Raw genomic sequence first — 17567 nt, 5'->3', positions numbered from 1 at the left:
GACGGAGCAGGCTCTCACAGTGCTCTGGCTTTTGCACAATTTAGACATGCTGCAATGTGCATGCATACCACTCACCATAACCACGTTCCATTGGTTTGTCTGTTATCATTAGTGGGCCCCATGGACTTATGCACTGACTAGCACAATTCTTATGAAAGTGGATGAATTACAGAGACATCAGCCCCATTAGCGCTTACTGCTTATTTCCTCCACGATGGCCGGCTTGACAGAAGTCAAAAACTCAAAGATGACTTCAAATGATACTGCGCTGGTGAAAAAGAAGACTAAATCCAGCGCTCCGAGAAGGCGCACTGGATGTCAAACATGTCGGTTAGTGAGGATCTGATGGCTGTGAGGTGATATGACTGATACCGTGGTAGCAAACGAAGGATCAAATGCGATGAGACGATACCAGCTTGTACAAAATGTGTCCAAGCTGGCTGGAAATGCGATGGCTACCCGTCAACTCCAGCCTCAACAGACACTTTAAGCAGTAAAAGTGCTTCGTTACACCCTTCCCAAAGGCCTCTCTTATCTATCACCAACTACTCCATTCCCTTCAAAATCCCAGGAAGCCAGAGAGACCGCCAGCTTCTTCACTATTTCTGCGTCCAAGGATCCTCCGACATTACAGGCTTCATTACTTCAGACTTCTGGTCCAAGGTTGTGCTTCAGGAGAGTCACCAAGACTCAGCAGTGCGACAAGCATTGGTTGCCATGAGCTCACTTCATCTGGACTACGTGACGTCGGAAAGCCAAGCTGCGAGCGTTGCAACCTTGACACATTATGGAAAAGCTGTTCGTACGATACGAAAACGACTTTCGCAACCGACAAGCGACACTACTAAAGTCGCACTGGTTTGTTGTATCATCTTCTACTGCTGCGAGAATGCACTGGGAGATTGGGATGCAGCGCTTCAGCATCTAAGTAATGGTCTTAAACTGCTCAAGTCAGTTGGGGAAACTGAGAATATGAAAGATTTGACGGTCATCTTCGAGCGACTCGACATGCAGGCTAGTTTCTTCCAAGATGATCGTGTGCCAATCTTGAGTCTGCCAGACTGGAAGGAATACGTCAATGCGATGCCGGAGCAAGGCTTTTCCAATGCACAAGAAGCTCATGAGAGTCTCGTGAAACTTCAGTCATGGCTCTACAACTTCGTTAATAGGCATGCTGAGCTTCATGAAGCCAGCGTGGATCTCCTGAGCGCGGATGTCTTGGATGAAAAGGATGCGCTTGTACAGGCGTACAATCGCTGGAGTCATGCGTTCAATGACCTACAACTTGCTAAGAAAGAGGAGAATCAAGGGACATACGGCCTTCGGGTATTACTGATTCACTTTCATATCTGTCAAATGATTTTGGAGTCAAAGTTTCCTGTCAACGAAGAAATCTTCGGAGCTTCGCCCAACCCGACAGCGCACAAAATACTGGATTTGATAGAAACACTACTGGACCACACAACAAAGCTCAATTCTTCACCGACCGCAACTCAGACTCCACGTCGCAACTTTTCGCTGGAAAGTGGCGTCGTTGCTCCGCTATTCGCATTGGCTCTCAAGTGCTCAGATGAGTCGGTGGCTACGAGAGCAGCAGGGATGCTTTCCTCGACGCACAGAAGGGAGGGCCTGTATGATGCGCAGACTATGGCGCAGATTCTCAATCAGTTAAGAATATCAAGAGATGGAGATCTTGGAATCAAGGAAGAAGCCACGAGCGATAATGGGATAGTGAGTGCTTTGGAGTATCACATACCTGGGACCTATGAGGGCGGCGGGATAGATAAGCTGCTCGCTTCGATGAGGATATAGATCGTCATAATGACAATGAGAAAAGAGAGAATCGTGAGGTTTCAGCCCATTGTCAAGGGTTTCACTGCATATTGGAGCATAGCCAATCGTAAGAGTGGTTGAATAGCCTATCTGTCTCAGTCAGCATTGATGCCTGATAAAATCTCAAAACTCGGCTGAGAATCATTTCCTGCCATCTTTCTCTCTTTTCTCCCCCTCACCGCATCATATCATTCAAGCACACATCTTTCCCACAATGGAACCCACAGAAGATATCGAAGAGGTTCTTCGTGTGTGCACCTATCATAGGAGCGAGTTCGATGACCTTTTGGTTAAGACGCCAAAGTCAAAGCTCCAAGCTCCATTCATACAAAACACATTTGACAAACCTGACTTTGCGAGTCTTGGCGACCTAGATCGCCTTCCTCAAGAGCTCATACAAATAGCACTTGAAGAGTTGGATATCGTTTCCTATGTCAAGTTCCGAGGTGTCAACCAACGAGCACGCAATCTAGCAAGCTCTAGCCGCGACTACACTGTTGTTGTCAATCATGGGTTGGAGGGGTTGAAAGCACTTCTCAGAGTGCAGACAGCCCATCGTTTCACTCTATCCCATCTTTACCAAGCCCTCATCAATCCCAAGTGCAGATACTGCCGCAAATTCGGACCTTTCCTGTCCCTATTCACTTGCAAGCGCGCCTGCTTCACATGCATCGAGATCTCAATGCCGTTAGGCGCCATCGCAATCCCCCCACCAAAGTACTTTTGCCAAACAGTCAAACTGTCAAAAGCACAAATCGAGAGCGTCTGCGAACCCAAGCTGCGCGTTGTATCTGGCAGCCACTATGCTGTAGAGCCGTGGCCAAAGGTTAAAAAGCCAAAATATGTCGTTCGTTGTAAGGATGCATTTCCGAAGCTGCGTGCTTTGAACAGCAAGATCAGGGTGAGAGATATGGAGTTGCCGCCACCAAATCAAACTGTTATGGATGTAGAGCACATGTACGCCTTGCGGTACATGGCTTCAACTGTATTTCCGTGGTACGACCCTAGTCGTGATAAGCTCGAGACTGGGAAGAGCTGCGCAGCATGTCAATTTCGAGTTGAGGAGTATGAACATGATTCTCCCGTTCCTTCAGTCCCACCTTGGGGTTACAATGACAGAGACAGGACTTACACTGATGAGGAGTTCATGGAACATTTTCGGTCGTGCAGCTTTGCCAAGGAAATGTGGGCTGATTTTAAGAAGAACGACTATATTCGAAGTTCACAGTTTACGAGGGCCGGTGGAAGACATCCGAATCCGTTTCTACGATACGCGGATTACTGAGATGATGAACAGATTGCATTTGCAAATATAGGTTAGCTATTGCTTGATTTAAAGAAATAAAGCGATTAGCGACAATATTATTGAGTTGATTAAGCCTGCTTCAGTGCCTCGTTGATCTCCTTCTTGTATTTGGCGTTGATAGCCCGGCGATTCAGCTTTTGCGTCGCGGTGACGAGACCCTGTTCCAATCGTTAGCTATTGAACTTCTTAATCATCAGGGATCATCAGAACTTACACTCGCGGGAGTCCACTCTTCAGGAGTGATTACGACTTCGGCAACGATCTCCATAGTGGATAAACCTGCCTTCCTGCCCGTCGCCTGTAGATCCTTCAACAAAGCCTGGCGTACCTTCTTGTCACTGTAGATACTGTGTTCATCCACACCGAGATCTTTAGCCATGCCAGCTAGGACAGTCTCGTTAGGCATGACGACGACAATGGGTCGAGCATGCAGAGAGTCAGCATACACCATGGCATTCATGACGCCCTGCGCACCACGATAGATCGAGTCAAGTTTCTCCAGAGCGACATATTCGCCACTAAGGAGCTTAACGATGTTCTTGACACGATCAATGATTCGCAAATGGCCATCCTTATCAAACTCTCCCACGTCGCCAGTCTTGAACCAGCCGTCTTCGGTGAAGCTTTTCTTGGTTTCTTCTTCATTCTCATAGTATCCCATCATGACACAAGTGCCTTTAATCCAGATCTCACCCTGCGGTGGTGTTGCATCGGCTGAGTAACCGAATTCGGGGACTGATACAAGTTTGAGTTCCGCAGAGGCTGGAACTGTACCGATAGAGTGCAGAGTAAACTCAAGAGGTGATCCTAGAGCACCAGTTGCGCAAGTCTCTGTGAGACCGTAGCCTGTGAACATAGGAGCCACAACCATGGACATAAAATGTTTCGTCGAAAGTGATATAGGGCTTCCTCCATTGAAAAGGAATCGAATTTTACCACCAGTCATCTCACGAATTTTACCAAAGACAATTCCGTCAAGGATGCATGCACCAGGGAGGTTATGCTTCACCATGAAACTCTTATACGCAAAAGCGCGCCAAAAGAGAGTCCTGAGTATGGCATTATCGTTCAGTCGTGTCATGATACCCTTTCTGATTGTTTCATAGACTTGCGGTACACCGGGCATGACCGTGGGCTTTAAAGCTCTCATGTCGCCCTCACAGTTTCGGACGGAGGTGTCTGAGAGAGTCCTGGGGTTTCCATAGCCGATGGTGCCGCCGAAGTAAAAGCCCAGATTCTCGAGGGCCATTTCTAGGACGTGAGCGAGGGGAAGGTAGCCGAGGAGGACGTCGTTGTGGGTAACGCAGTCCGCGACGCAGATGTATAACCCGGCAACTAGAATTCCCAGGTCAGCGACGATCGTTATCAGGTTGTTTCGATTCTTTACTCACCTCCTGCAACCAAGTTCTTGTGGGCGATCCTCACACCTTTCGGAACACCGCCAGATCCTGAGGTGTACATGACACAGTACAAATCCTCAGGCTTAGGCCAAACTGGCTCCACCATATGGCTCTTTCCCAAACCGCAGGCCTCGTCGAAACTGATGACCTTGAACTTTGGATTTTCAGCTTTAAACTTTTCCAGAATGTCAAGGCCGTCGAAAATGGATGCCTTGTTAACAATAATGGTATGAACCTTGGACTTCTTCAATGGCTCCGTCGCAGTTTTGAGAAGATATGGGTCGATGTACAAGACCTCTGCTTGACTTTGAAGTAGACTGTGCTCCAAGCCGCTTTGTCCGAGAGAATCGTAGGCTGTGACAATTGAGAGGGACTGTGTGGCACAGGCGTGAGATGTAGCTATCCACTGCGCACTATTGAAGTCAATACTTATTCCCAGAGCTTTTATGGAAGTTGATATACCTTGAGGATCCAAAAAGAAACAACTTATTCCCTGGTTCAAGCCCAAGCTTTCTCAACCCCGACCCAAGCTCCAAACAATGCTTCTCATACTCCTTATAAGTATAAAACTCAAAAGGCGACAATTCGAAAAAGGCCCAATCCTTCTCCACGAGCTGTACCTCTCCGTCAATTTTCTTCTCGACCTTTTTTGTCTCTTTGTGCATCTTGATGAGCTTGCGCCATCCTACGGCCTTGGAATCGGGGTATAATCGTGCGCTGCGACGAATGATGTCAAAGATTGTGTGGACATCTTCGGATGGTCTGTCGATGAGGCCATCGCGGGCTTTGGGATGACGGCGGGGGAGGGTTTCGTCGGGTTTCTTTTCGGTGTTGGATGATTCGATGGTGAAGGGTGGTTTGTATACTTGATACAGGGGTGTTACGCCTGAGGTATGCGCCATGGTGTCGGGCAAGCAGTCCAGGAATTATAATTGAGTTAAATTCGCGACTAGAGAGTGGGATACTATTTTCGCTATTTCCGCCGCGATCGCGAGACAAAGAAGTAAATATTTTAAGTGGTTGTGTTGGTGGGCCTCGGCCTCATATGATAATTACGTATGGTCAGCACCCCAACAAAATGTAAGACGCGTCCCTGGCGCGCTCACTTTGTGTGAACCCACCTTCAACAACCATGATAATACACCCAACTAACCGACGTCCGGATTTCGCGGACTTGACTGGTCATCGCACCCATTATAATACGACATTGTTGAACGACCGAAACATCCGCTGGAGCTGATAAGCGAATCGGTAGCATCCACCTTGACATCAGAAGTAAGCTGACAGGCAGTCATTCAACCAGTTGCCGGCATCGGGAGTTAATCCTGCTACCGCTTTGGCTTACTTCCATTCAAAAGAGGATGCATAAGTTGGAGGCCAACACACTTTAACAGCTCCTTCGGAATGCATCCAAGCCAATAGCGTATCGCAAGCTTACGATTACCCCAGAAAAGAGGTGCGAATGGACGCCAGGCACTCTATTTCAGCCAAAGGTCTAGCAGCTGCGCTTCTGCAGCTGACCTATTAGCTTGTTGCAAATCCGGTAGTTATCCATAAGCACGGATCAACTTATGCCTTGTAGAATGAGTTGCAAACAGGCTGTCGGATTTACGGATTCTGAATCCCGTTGTCTAGGTCGTCTGCGAATTTACGGAAGCTTCGGTTGTAGCTTAGCTCCGTGCTTGGACGTCAGCTTACGTGCGAAGCTTTGATCTGTTGTCACCTGGTTAAAGAAGCTTATATCGACTCCGGACTTAACATAGGCACTGCGGTTTGGTGCCGGTAGGCAGTTCTGCTGGAATCATGAGTGGACAGTCGATAGTTACTGGACTTCGCATAATGCTATATTCCCGCCTGGCACTTACTCTAGCTGTCGAGAACTTCCCCATCATTGTTTGTTCATGATGCCAAGTTCGGTAACATGTATACATCAATGGAGAGTGGATGATGACAGTGCCAGGGCTCTAGAACAGGGTGGTAAGCGACGGATCAAAGTCGGCGTCTTGGTTGGGGAATATTCTGCGAATATAAAAAGGCATGGCAAAGCGCGACAAGTTACCTTTACCGGTTCAGCCTCTGATAATCCCCAAGCTCATAAGCATGACTGGCCTTGTTCCTTCCATGAAGGATGGTATAACTTACCGAATTGGAAGTGGCCGGTTTTATGACATAGCTCCTAATGGCTTGGATAGTAAGCTTACTGCACATTCCTGTGGGAGATGGTAAGTGAGCACATGATGCAGATATTTCTACTTTGGTGCAAAGAGCAGGATTTATGACAAAGACTCACTCCCATTGGCAGGCTCACCTCGTATGCTTGTTGGTTGAACCAAATGCCCGGCGGGATTAATGTTAACGCGTAGCCAGGCCCTGCGTAAGCAAAGAGGAACAGCCTAAACAACATCATGCCATCAACACTGCCAGGAGCGATTTAACCTAAATTTACGAGCCTTATTTGTTGGTATTTTAACTTCAGAAGAATGGGCGGTGGCGACATCAAGGATCCTTTCACGCCGGAATTTTCGGACTTTGTCACCAAGACTATTGACGAATGGAAGGTTGCTGGCATCGCTATTGGCGTTATCGATGGAGACGATGTCTTCTCAAAGGTTGGCCAGAATACCAGCTGGAAAGTACACAGTTTCACTAATGCTGGGTAGGGATTCGGGTTCGCGACTTTGCCTGATGTTCCAGCTACACCAGAAACCCTCTGGTATGGTGGCTCCACGACCAAGGCATTCGTAACGGCAACTCTGTCTCATATGATCGAGAGCAAAAAGTACCCCGAACTTTCTGATGGATGGAAGACCACTGTTTCATCAATTATCCGCGACGACTTTGTAACTCGAGATGATTGGACGACTAACAATATCACCCTTGAAGATCTAGCATGCCATCGATCAGGCTTGCGAAATAATGATATAGGCGTCCGAACACGCGACGGAGACGGCCCAAGGGAGATCAGAGATATCGTTCGTAATTTTCGACACCTTCCACTCCAATGGCAGCCTCGCACTCAGTTTGACTACAATAACGAAGGTTATGCAACGCTGTCCTATGTCGTTGAGACGATTACTGGGAAGTGGCTAGGCGATGTGCTTAAAGAGACGATATGGGGTCCTCTTGGGATGACTTCTACATATCTCGACTTGCAACAGGCTAAAGATGCACCGGGCCATCTGTCGACAGGCTACTACTGGAGTGATACTCAGAAGAAGAAGGAACAATATGTTGCCATTCCTTACTTAGCTACAGAAGTCAACAGTGGAGCTGGAGCGATCATCTCGACTGTCACCGACTATGCGAGGTGGATCAGATGTCTGCTACGCAAAGAGGCACCTCTATCCAAAGAGGTACATGATGACATACGCAGACCGAGGATTGTTGATAACCCGGAACCTTCTCGCGGAATGGATGTCTCCATGTATGGACTCTCCTGGTGGCGTACGTCGTACCATGGTCACGCCGTTTATTGGCACTCTGGGTCTGTGGCTTCGCATGGTGCTTTGATCTACTGGCTTCCGGACCTTGAATACGGAGTTGTTATTCTCGCGAACTACCCCAGCGATGTGAGAGACGTTATCATGAGACGACTGATCGACGATAAACTCAGAATCCCACCGAGTGAGCGTTTTGACATCGCCAAAGAGTAAGTTCAGCTTTGCTTCATCCTAAAGCCTGATTTAACAATATATAGTTTGAGAAAAGCACAACAAGAAAGAAAGGAAATCATCGCCAATGCAGCCACCACCTTATTTCCAAATCTGCCAGCCAAGCCTCAACCATCACTCGTCCATATCGACAATCTCCGTGGAAGTTACCATGCCCCTGGGTATGGAACATTCGAGTTTCTACGATATAAACTTCCACAGCAAAAGGAGAGGAGTAAGGATCTCGTTGCAGTGCGTACAGACACGTTATGGAAATGTCGCGCAACACTTCGTCACGCCTCTGGAAATTTCTGGGTCATGTTTATCTCACTAACGGATGATCCATCACGAGGGCCTGATGCGTTCTTGGGTGCTGAGTTTAGATATGGTGTCGACAATTTGCCTTGTGAGCTTGTTATTACCTTTCCGACTGGGGACTATAGTCGTGAGACTGTACTGAAGAAGGTGAAATGAGTCGTCTTCTCCTGCACTGATGGGAATGGTATCCTGACATTTTGGACCCTTTGCAAATTCTCTTGCTTAAACTGCTGTATATATTTCACGGTAATATGTACTAAGAAATGCTAAATAAACTCGATTTGAAGTTCAACTCGAGAGATTCGTTGGGACAATGTCGCAGAGTCCTTCTTACTGACATATCCCCAAAGTACCTTCACAACCTATTCTCAATTAAGAGGAGTAGGTGAAGTCGACCTTTACGGGGTTGTGGTCAGAAAGAATGTTTCCATCAGGCTGGACAAAGAGCTGAGGAACATAGTTGAAAGAAGTAGCAGTAAGCTTGACGGAGCTTCCAGATCGGTAGCTACAAAACAAATTAGCACATATCCCTCAGTTTTCCTTGTTCGAATTTAACTTACAAAACCTTGTCGACAATCTCGCACTTGTTGTTCGCAGCAGGAACCTTGCATGGATCGGCAGCAGCGCCAGCAGTGGGGAACTTGCCCCCGTTGATCAACTGCACCCAAGCATCGCTGAAACCAGCGTCTGTCAGCTTGTTGATGCTTCGACCTGCGTTGGTCCATCTGTCGTTGGTGTCGCCGCCGATAATGATGGCTCGGCCATTGGAGTTGGACTTGATGTACTCGAGGATCTGGTCAATGCCAGCCTCTCGGGCCTTGACATCGCCGCTGTCAGATCTGCAGTCCTGGTTAGAAAAGCTCCGGAGGGTTTGGATGGAATGTGGCTTACCCAGCGTCGGCGTGGAGGTTGTAAAGATCAACCTCAACATCGCCAATCTTCATGCGCATGAAGCTGAAACCCTTGGGAGTCAAACAGTCTCCAGAGTTCAAGTTGCATTTGTTCCACTTCTTGCGAGCGAAGCCAGTCCATGGGTAGTTAGCAACAGTGTTGAGGCCATCGCCAAAGGGAACACCGCCGGAAGTAGGAGTGCGCTCAGGATGGTTGTCAGTCGCGTAGATGTAGGCATGGTAGTTGAAGTCCTCCTGCATGTGAACAATGTCATATCCACCGGTAGCAAGAGCAGTGCCGATAAGGTTGGAGTTGGTACTCTTGTCACCGGGAACATCATTGCCGTTGAAAATGTCGGGCAGACCAGCCACGTTGTAGGTGAGAAAGTTGAACTTTCCGGACCTTTGGCCAAGACACACGCCGCTGAGGGCTAGGGTAGAGACCAGAAGCTGGCTGGGAACTGAGGACATGAACATGATGACTTGACTTGAGATGAAGACGAGAGTTGATCTGGTGTTTTCACGAACTTGGTCGTCTATTTGAGGAGCGGTCTGCTTGCTACTATATCATGTCGGCCTATGTCAAAGCTTCCTTTGGCTCGTGCATGATGTAGCATCGCGATCAGCACAACCCTTTCCCATCAAGGTTCGAAAGCCGCATTTTCCCGCGGGAGAATCCACCCTCGCCTACAAAAATGTACACACCGTCCGATATCCAACTTCTCTTTTTAAACTAACAATACGAAAAGGTTTCGCATATGACGGTATAAACGTGCAGCCCAGAACACACGCAGATCTATACTCTTGTCTGACTGGATGAAGGTGCTTATCGAAAGAGCATTCCCAATTGGGCAATTCACCCGTTTTATGTCAAGGTTCATGGTTTTCCACCAATGCATTGCATCACTGGTAATGCACGATGCTACCGAATAAGGTCACCCAACAACATGCACGTGCTTTGATATACCCCGGTCAAAAGCTAAATAGATGCCGGGGCATGGCATTTAAAGACTCAACGTGTGCGATAATGATGGCATTAACAAGTCCAAAGGTCTGGGCAATTACTGAACAGGTAAAGTAATTTCCGGTGGACACTAGGGTGTAAACTGTATTTATATGCAATGTCCTCATGCTCCAATGTAGGATTTTAGCAACTCAATCCAACCCAGAACGACAAGATGAAGGCTCCTATCGTTGCAGTCGCTGTTCTCGGCTCTTGCTGCCATGCCCAATCTGGCAGCTCAATTGACCCCGTCCAGCCTGTTCTCCTTCCGGATACAGCGGCAGCTAAGAACCCTCTGTCACACCTTGGCGGTAATGGCCCGTGGCATATAGGTAGGGAAACCCCGTGATAAATCCATTATTGGTTATTAACATGGTTAGGATCTGATATTACCGGCATTTCATCTGAGATTCCCGATGGATGTGTCGTCGACCAAGCTGCCTACGTATCACGTCATGGATCTCGATATCCTGATACTGGTGCTCACAATGGCTGGCTCGAGATGCAGCGCAAGGTAAATGAATAAAATATTCTTGTGTTATAGGCTTGGCTAACATGGAAACCAGTTCCAAGAGTCTGATTACAAGGCAACTGGGCCTCTGAAGTTCCTCCATACTTGGAAGAGCCCCCTCGACAAACCCGAGATCCAGATTGCGCAGCTGAGCAAGACCGGATACAAGGAATTGTTCGATATGGGATACACCATCCGAACTAGGTGTGCACATCTTACATCATTTCAGTAATTGATCGACTAACACATGCAGGTACCCGGATCTATACAACGAGGGTGAGGACTTTGTTGTGTGGGCCAACAACTACACACGCGTCATCCAAACCGCTCAGCTCTTCCTCCATGGTTTCTTGGGAACAAACTCCTCGCTTGGCACGGTCGTTTCCGTGACGGGTAAGGGAATGCCTGCTCATTTGGGCGACACCCTTGCTCCGTCTGATATGTGTCCTACTTTCGTGGACGACAGCAGCAAGCAGACGGACGCGTGGCGCTCCAAGTGGCTGCCCGCCTTCAAGAAGCGTCTGTCTCAGTACATCGAGGGAGACCTCGATCTTGAAGACGGCCAGTGGAACGACTTTCCCTACATCTGTGGTTTCGAGTCACAAATCGCAGGTCGTCTTTCACCTTTCTGCAACACCTTCAATCAGCAGGAGCTAGAGCAGTACGAGTACCAGCAAGATCTCCGATACTACTACGGTGTCGGCCCTGCCACCAAGGTCGCTTCCAAGATGATGGTTCCCTTTCTCGATGCTTTGGTAGACCGTTTCGTCGCTGGCCCTGATTCCACTGGTAAAGACTTTGACGGCAAGAACTTCAAGATCCCCAAGATCCTCATGAGTTTCTTGAATGACGGTCAACTCAACGAACTCGCCGTTGCTACCGGCGTATACGACAACCAGAAGAAGCTCCCAACCGATCGCATTGCCAAGGACCGTCTCTGGCGCAACTCTGATATTTCTCCTATGCGTGGTACCATTGCTTTTGAGCGTCTCACTTGCGGCACTACAAAGGGACGTTCTGCAAAGTACATGCGAATTCTCGTCAATGACATTGTCTACCCCGTTCCTTCGTGCAAGGACGGCCCTGGAAGATCTTGTGCTTTGGCAAAGTACTCTAAGATCACCAAGGATCGACTTAAGAAAAATGGTAACTTTGCTAAGCTTTGCAATGCCACGGATCCTGCTACTCCCAGCAAGGTTCTTGGAGCTAGCTTCTTTACCAACTTGGCTCAGCCTCACTTGAAGCCTGTCAAGCCTTGAATGGCCTGGTTTTAGATGGGACTTACGACGATTTAGATAGATTAGACATACTAGCTAATTTGTAATACATTACTACTTCCATTCGCATCCATTCCTATATCCATTACGAGTGGTCCTCCATCAGGCTCGTCCCATAGCAGCCTTAGCCTCGTTGAGCTCTTGCTCAGAGGGCAAGTTGACAACCATCAAGTACAAGACGTCCTTTATCATCAAGTCAGCAAACATCACTCAGGTATACATATTGAGAGGGGAACTTACCTTGCTCAAGAACATCTTCTTCGCGTACTCACCTGGCGAGTACTCAAAAACTGGCCCGGATCTGGAACCACCTCTTCCACTCATGCCACCTCTGCCTCCCCTTCCTCCTCGACGTGAAAACAAGCCACTTCGACCTTGGCGAGCCTTGGTAGGGTCAACATGACCTCCGGTCAGCAGCGAAATGACAGAGCCACTGTTCGACGGGTGAGATGGATCGGCGTAACGCGAAGTAAACTCTGGCTTTTGCTGTTGGTTGGCCAGGACATTCTCTGGGCTCTTGTGCGCCTGCCATAAAGTCAGCACGAATTCTCCCTCAATATGGTTAATGGATACTTACAAACTCGGCCTGTCCTCTCTTATCGAAGTACTCTGCGACAAAATTCTTCTTTCTAGCCATAGTAGCCTTGAAGCCCTTGGACTCCTCGTTATCAGCAGCATCGAGGGTATCCAGTGTAGGGAACACGAGAGGTGCAGCCTCAGGAAGAGCGAAATCACCATACGTCTTGCCACTAGATCTCTTGAATTTATCTGCGACCCCAGAGTCTTCTGGGCTCATTCCGGAAGCAATGGTCTTAGTTATGTCAACCATCTCATGAGGTCTTCCGGTATCTTCTCTCCACGTCATGACGAGGCAGCAGAGACCTCTAGGAAAGAAGTACTCTTCGTTCATCTTTGTCAAGAACTTGTTTGTGCTTGATAACGGTTAGCATTCGCGATTTTGAAGGATTTGACAAACATACTTCTGTCGGCTATGCATATCCTTGGTAATCTCAATAGTCAAATATGTCGCTGCACTAATAGCAATACTCGGCGCAAATCCTACAAAAAATCCACCGATTTCTGCAAAGTTGAGAACCTGGATCCACGGCGAAGCCATCGTCGCGGCATCGAATTTGTCGAGAAAATCGAGCCAAGTGGCTTCATCGATGCCTACATCCTCAAGCATGGGGGGATATCCACGAACAAACCCACGGGAGCGGTTCTTGGGTCTTCGTTGCGCGAGAATAACTGGCATTTCCAATTGTTGGCCGGTTATCGGGGTTGAACCATGCTCTCTGATGAAGATGGTGGCGAGATCGGCGTCATCTTTTGCGGGCTGTGGTGGTGAAGGTTCACCCTGTGGGTTTGACAGAAGCTCAGTTTGTGTGTCATCAAGCTCCCATTGTCGTTCTGTCGCGTCATTCTTGAGGTCTGATTGATAAGATGAGTCTTCCGGCATTTCATAGACGGGAGCATCGTTACTCGAGCTTGCTTCAGGATTATGTGCTGGTTGCTGCTGTTGCTGGACTAGTGCTGGCGCGTTCTTCTCACTCTTCTCAGCGGCCTTTTTCTCCTTGTAAGAGCTAACACTCTCTGAGACAAGCCCAATTCCACCAGCGACCCCACGAACAGCAGAACCAAGAATGCCACCGCGCCCACCACCGCCTCCACGGCCACCTCGAGAGAATAGAAAACCGCGGCCACTTCCTTTGTTAGACATGATGTCGATATGAAGTGCAAGATGAAAAAGCCAAGAATTTTTGACGGGAAATAAGCTTATTATCACAGCCCTGTGGAACGGCTATTCGGCAGATGAGCGGGGGAGAGCTTGTTGAATCAAGTTAGATTGTCGCAGATTGCAGGGCTCATCGTGGCTAGCGCTATAATGCGCCCTGTAGAAGTCCACTGGGATTGGTGCCCATGCCCCGTAAGCTGCATTTTCAAGATTTTAAGGGTTCGAAGGATCAAACATTGGCGCCTCGTAATTGACCTCCACTGCGGAGTAGACTGAAAGGTAATTGAGGGAACAGCAGTGGAATGCCACGCCAATAGGTATGCAAGCGCTTAGATAAGGTATCTCGTTTACCGACTCCAAAAGCCATGATCACATGTCTTAACTCCATGACTTCCATGGATTTAGCAACAATGGTAACGGGTGCTGCGTTATGAGAGGCTTGGGGGACATTTCATGGTGTGCATTAATTATACATATGCTCAATACAGCCATCAGACTTTTGAGAGGACCCAAATATATATCTGCAAGAGGCTACAGGGTAATGCTGGGCTCTACACTGAGCCGGCCCAAGAGACGCAATAATGAAGGATAATATCTCGCTAATTACCCTAATCGAATGAATTGACGCTTAGTCGGGATCGTATCCCAAAAGCTTGTCAAAAACTCGTCCCAGGTTGGCATCCCCGCCTCCTCACATTGCTCCTCCTGCGTCAAGGTATCTAACCAGTCGTGGTACTTGTCAGGGCTATCCTGCTCTCCCAGATTTTCCAGCCATCGCCGTTGGGGACCCAGAAATGGTCTGAAGAATACTGTGTCTGGGAGTATTCTGATAATACCAAAGCGCTCCATTGTGTCACTTCCCTCGCCTGTTGGTGCCACGAGGACGATTACAAGCTCCCTGTTCGACTCAAGGATGACAATCCCCGTCTCCAAACTATTAACCGAATCTCTCTTAGGCCATCGCTGTATGTCGACTTCTACATAGATTTGACCACGTCCCGCAATTTCCACAATCTTGTAACGCAGCTCATTGAAGGGAAACTCTTTGTCCACGGCGTCCTCCTGCTCTTTCGTGCCGAGATTTAGAACGTAGGACTCGACTGGATTATGCAACGGGTCAGACTCTTCGAATCCTGCCATATCCATAGGTATCTGAACCGTTAAAGCATCGAGATGTATGAACCTGGAAATAGCGGATATTGGGGTTGCACGGATCTGTTGTATGTTCTCAACTGAGTCCCATGGCAAGAGTTTACCATCCATGAGTTCCGACTTTATATCGACAACCGTCCGGGACGACGGTATAGAAGCCGATGTGGTGCCCAGAGCCTTCTTGAAAAAGAATATTTCCCCGACCCATCCTGCCCAAGACCAAGATGGAAGATCGTGGCAACGATCCGACCCTCTAATTTCTCCATGCCAAAGCATTCCTCTCAGGAAGCCAAGGATAAAAACCTGCATTGGGTTTGTCGCCGTCGATTCGAATTGAAGTATTGGGGTACCGAGATAATGACGCATCAACTGTCCAGGCGCTTCGAACGCATGGAGTATACCCAACACCGCAGAGAGCCGATCTTTGACAAAGGTTAATGCGCGTTTGCTATATGTTTCAATACATAGTAGCAGTGCCTTTTCCCTTTCGAATGAGCTCGCAGATAAAAGCCACGGTGCTTTGTCTCCCTCTTTCAGGTTCCATCGAGGCTGGGGAGCGGCAAAGCCTTGTTCTGCAGACGCCATACGGCCACACTCATAGTACACTCCCACGTCTGTAAAGAACAGGCGCCGACGTGAGAACAGCCCTTCTTGATATGTCCATGCTCTAGTTGCCCAAGGCGAGCGACTTATGCGTAGTTCAATGTTTTTGAATTTGATATTCCCTGCTGCGATATTGTGGTTTCCAATTCGTACAGGCAGGACAGTGGTCTCCAACTTCCGTGTCACGCCTGGTAAGAAGGGAGAGTGAGAGTCTGCGATGATAGTAACAGCTGCATTGCGGTAGATCAAATCCATCTGGCCGAATTGAATCTCCATGGCCTGAGGATCGTTTTGCGGGATGCAATATCGATCAACCCAACAATATCGGAACCCAAGATCTTTGGTAACTTTGAGAGCATCCGAGATCATCAGCGGAAGTGCCGTTGCATCCATCAGTTGTCCCTCCTCGTCAAAAGGCTGACGTGACGGGTCGTATGCCTCCTCTCCCCATCTGTAGCTGAGCGCCGTGTATGTCGGATCTTGACCAGCGTCGACGATGCACAACGACTCCACGTCTATAACCTTGAACAATGGTAAAATGAAGCTCCGAGATTGATGATCAATGCCACAGATGAGGGAGTCGTTGTGGTGTTCCCAACAGTAATCAAGAAACGATTTCAAGACGCTCGCATCAATATAGCCCAGCTCGTTTCTGTTTCTCTGAGCAATTGCCGTGTTTTGTCTTGGATCTAAAGAATTCTGATCAAACAGGTAATAGTCTGCTATATAAAGACAAGGATTAAAGAAATTGATGGGTTCGTGAAAGACCTGTAACATGACTTGAGGAATAGTAGCCGCGTCAGCCATCCTGACTTCTCCTGTAAATGCATCATCGTTCTTGAGCATCTCGGCCGTGGACCTTATTACCAAAGAATACGACGTCTTATCGACATCAGAGTCTAGTACAGCTTTCATGTTTGTAAACGCATACAACCGGCAGAGTAGGCATGTAGATGATGACCATGTCTTCGGATTTCCCACGAGATCTGCAACCTTGCGGCCATTTGGAATGGGAGCGTCAGCTCCAGATTTCAGGCTTTCTTGATCGAGGGTGAGGATGGTATCAAAGTCGATAGCTTTGCAATTGCTGCATAGTTCCGTTGCAGTATTTTTACTGACTTGCACAACCTCGGAGCTCATCAAGATTGTGTTGAGAGGTTCAGCTTAAGTTTAAGGAGGATTATTTGAAACCAGGTGAGGTTTAAGAAGATAGGTTCAAACCTGTAGGAACAATTGCCTCAACGATTGAGTTTCAAATGCATGCCTCAGGCTTACATACATGCGATATGCAAGTAAGATGGATTGCCAAGCTTAGGCAGATATTCCTCTCACCTACAAGGTGGGAGTAACAGATCCACCATATTGATGTTTGAGTCTTGCGAGATGAGGTGACGATGAGGGCATAGAGACCGGATCATAGCTGAATAAGAGAACTTATCAAGAGATGATTTATAACCGTCCAATGAAGTAAAAGAAGGTAACTACCCATATGAAATTATATGTCCCTTGTAAGATATTATAAAGAGAAACCTATGTTATAGATATTATGGTGCGCCAGAACTTTGACACTGCATTGTACTAAGATTTGTAGGGTAATCATGGGTTCAAAGTGTCGGCACACAGTGTAGATATTGACAATACAGGAGTGTACGCCATTGGCAATCTGATAGTCTTCAGGCAGATGGGTAAGAAAACGTATTATAAAATTTAATCATAGGCGGCTCGGATTTTGTGGACCTTAACAGAGGTTCAATAGATGAACGGTTTATCAGAAGTTTCAAGCCGGCCGACCAGAGAGATGCGGCGGCGAAAGAGGCTTCCTATTGTCATGGCACATTAAAATATATACCGACTTTATTCAGCTGTCTAATACATACGACCAAAGGTAG

The 17567-nt window shown here is 47.9% G+C and overlaps 8 protein-coding genes across 8 annotated transcripts; 4 read left to right on the top strand and 4 right to left on the bottom strand.

Moving 5' to 3' along the window:
- Positions 1 to 214: 214 nt before the first annotated feature.
- Positions 215 to 1812, top strand: FIESC28_10235 (uncharacterized protein; the record flags this gene model as incomplete). The annotated part of the gene is made up of 2 exons (XM_031164369.1): positions 215 to 330; positions 381 to 1812. 2 exons carry the CDS (start codon positions 215 to 217, stop codon positions 1810 to 1812), a joined length of 1548 nt encoding a protein of 515 aa, XP_031011543.1.
- Positions 1813 to 2047: 235 nt separating this feature from the next.
- On the top strand, positions 2048 to 3118 carry FIESC28_10234 (uncharacterized protein; the record flags this gene model as incomplete). Its single annotated transcript, XM_031164368.1, has 1 exon — positions 2048 to 3118. The coding sequence occupies one exon, from the start codon at positions 2048 to 2050 to the stop codon at positions 3116 to 3118; it is 1071 nt and encodes a 356-aa protein (XP_031011542.1).
- An 89-nt stretch (positions 3119 to 3207) lies between these two features.
- Positions 3208 to 5441, bottom strand: FIESC28_10233 (uncharacterized protein; the record flags this gene model as incomplete). Its single annotated transcript, XM_031164367.1, has 4 exons — positions 3208 to 3297; positions 3354 to 4474; positions 4531 to 4952; positions 5002 to 5441. 4 exons carry the CDS (start codon positions 5439 to 5441, stop codon positions 3208 to 3210), a joined length of 2073 nt encoding a protein of 690 aa, XP_031011541.1.
- A 1578-nt stretch (positions 5442 to 7019) lies between these two features.
- FIESC28_10232 (uncharacterized protein) lies at positions 7020 to 8663 on the top strand (the record flags this gene model as incomplete). The annotated part of the gene is made up of 3 exons (XM_031164366.1): positions 7020 to 7148; positions 7200 to 8188; positions 8237 to 8663. 3 exons carry the CDS (start codon positions 7020 to 7022, stop codon positions 8661 to 8663), a joined length of 1545 nt encoding a protein of 514 aa, XP_031011540.1.
- A 216-nt stretch (positions 8664 to 8879) lies between these two features.
- FIESC28_10231 (uncharacterized protein) lies at positions 8880 to 9874 on the bottom strand (the record flags this gene model as incomplete). The annotated part of the gene is made up of 3 exons (XM_031164365.1): positions 8880 to 9012; positions 9068 to 9346; positions 9399 to 9874. The coding sequence occupies 3 exons, from the start codon at positions 9872 to 9874 to the stop codon at positions 8880 to 8882; spliced, it is 888 nt and encodes a 295-aa protein (XP_031011539.1).
- Positions 9875 to 10575: 701 nt separating this feature from the next.
- On the top strand, positions 10576 to 12170 carry FIESC28_10230 (uncharacterized protein; the record flags this gene model as incomplete). Its single annotated transcript, XM_031164364.1, has 4 exons — positions 10576 to 10732; positions 10781 to 10914; positions 10967 to 11115; positions 11165 to 12170. The coding sequence occupies 4 exons, from the start codon at positions 10576 to 10578 to the stop codon at positions 12168 to 12170; spliced, it is 1446 nt and encodes a 481-aa protein (XP_031011538.1).
- Positions 12171 to 12290: 120 nt separating this feature from the next.
- On the bottom strand, positions 12291 to 13908 carry FIESC28_10229 (uncharacterized protein; the record flags this gene model as incomplete). The annotated part of the gene is made up of 4 exons (XM_031164363.1): positions 12291 to 12371; positions 12429 to 12713; positions 12766 to 13120; positions 13169 to 13908. The coding sequence occupies 4 exons, from the start codon at positions 13906 to 13908 to the stop codon at positions 12291 to 12293; spliced, it is 1461 nt and encodes a 486-aa protein (XP_031011537.1).
- Positions 13909 to 14526: 618 nt separating this feature from the next.
- FIESC28_10228 (uncharacterized protein) lies at positions 14527 to 16818 on the bottom strand (the record flags this gene model as incomplete). Its single annotated transcript, XM_031164362.1, has 1 exon — positions 14527 to 16818. One exon carries the CDS (start codon positions 16816 to 16818, stop codon positions 14527 to 14529), a length of 2292 nt encoding a protein of 763 aa, XP_031011536.1.
- Positions 16819 to 17567: the final 749 nt, after the last annotated feature.

Source organism: Fusarium coffeatum, assembly GCF_003316985.1.
Source record: "Fusarium coffeatum strain FIESC_28 chromosome Unknown BRIP53273_contig_292, whole genome shotgun sequence".
NCBI classification, from domain to species: Eukaryota; Fungi; Ascomycota; class Sordariomycetes; order Hypocreales; family Nectriaceae; genus Fusarium; species Fusarium coffeatum.
The sequence above is the reverse complement of the archived record's forward strand: the minus strand, read 5'-3'. Positions and strand labels throughout refer to the sequence as shown.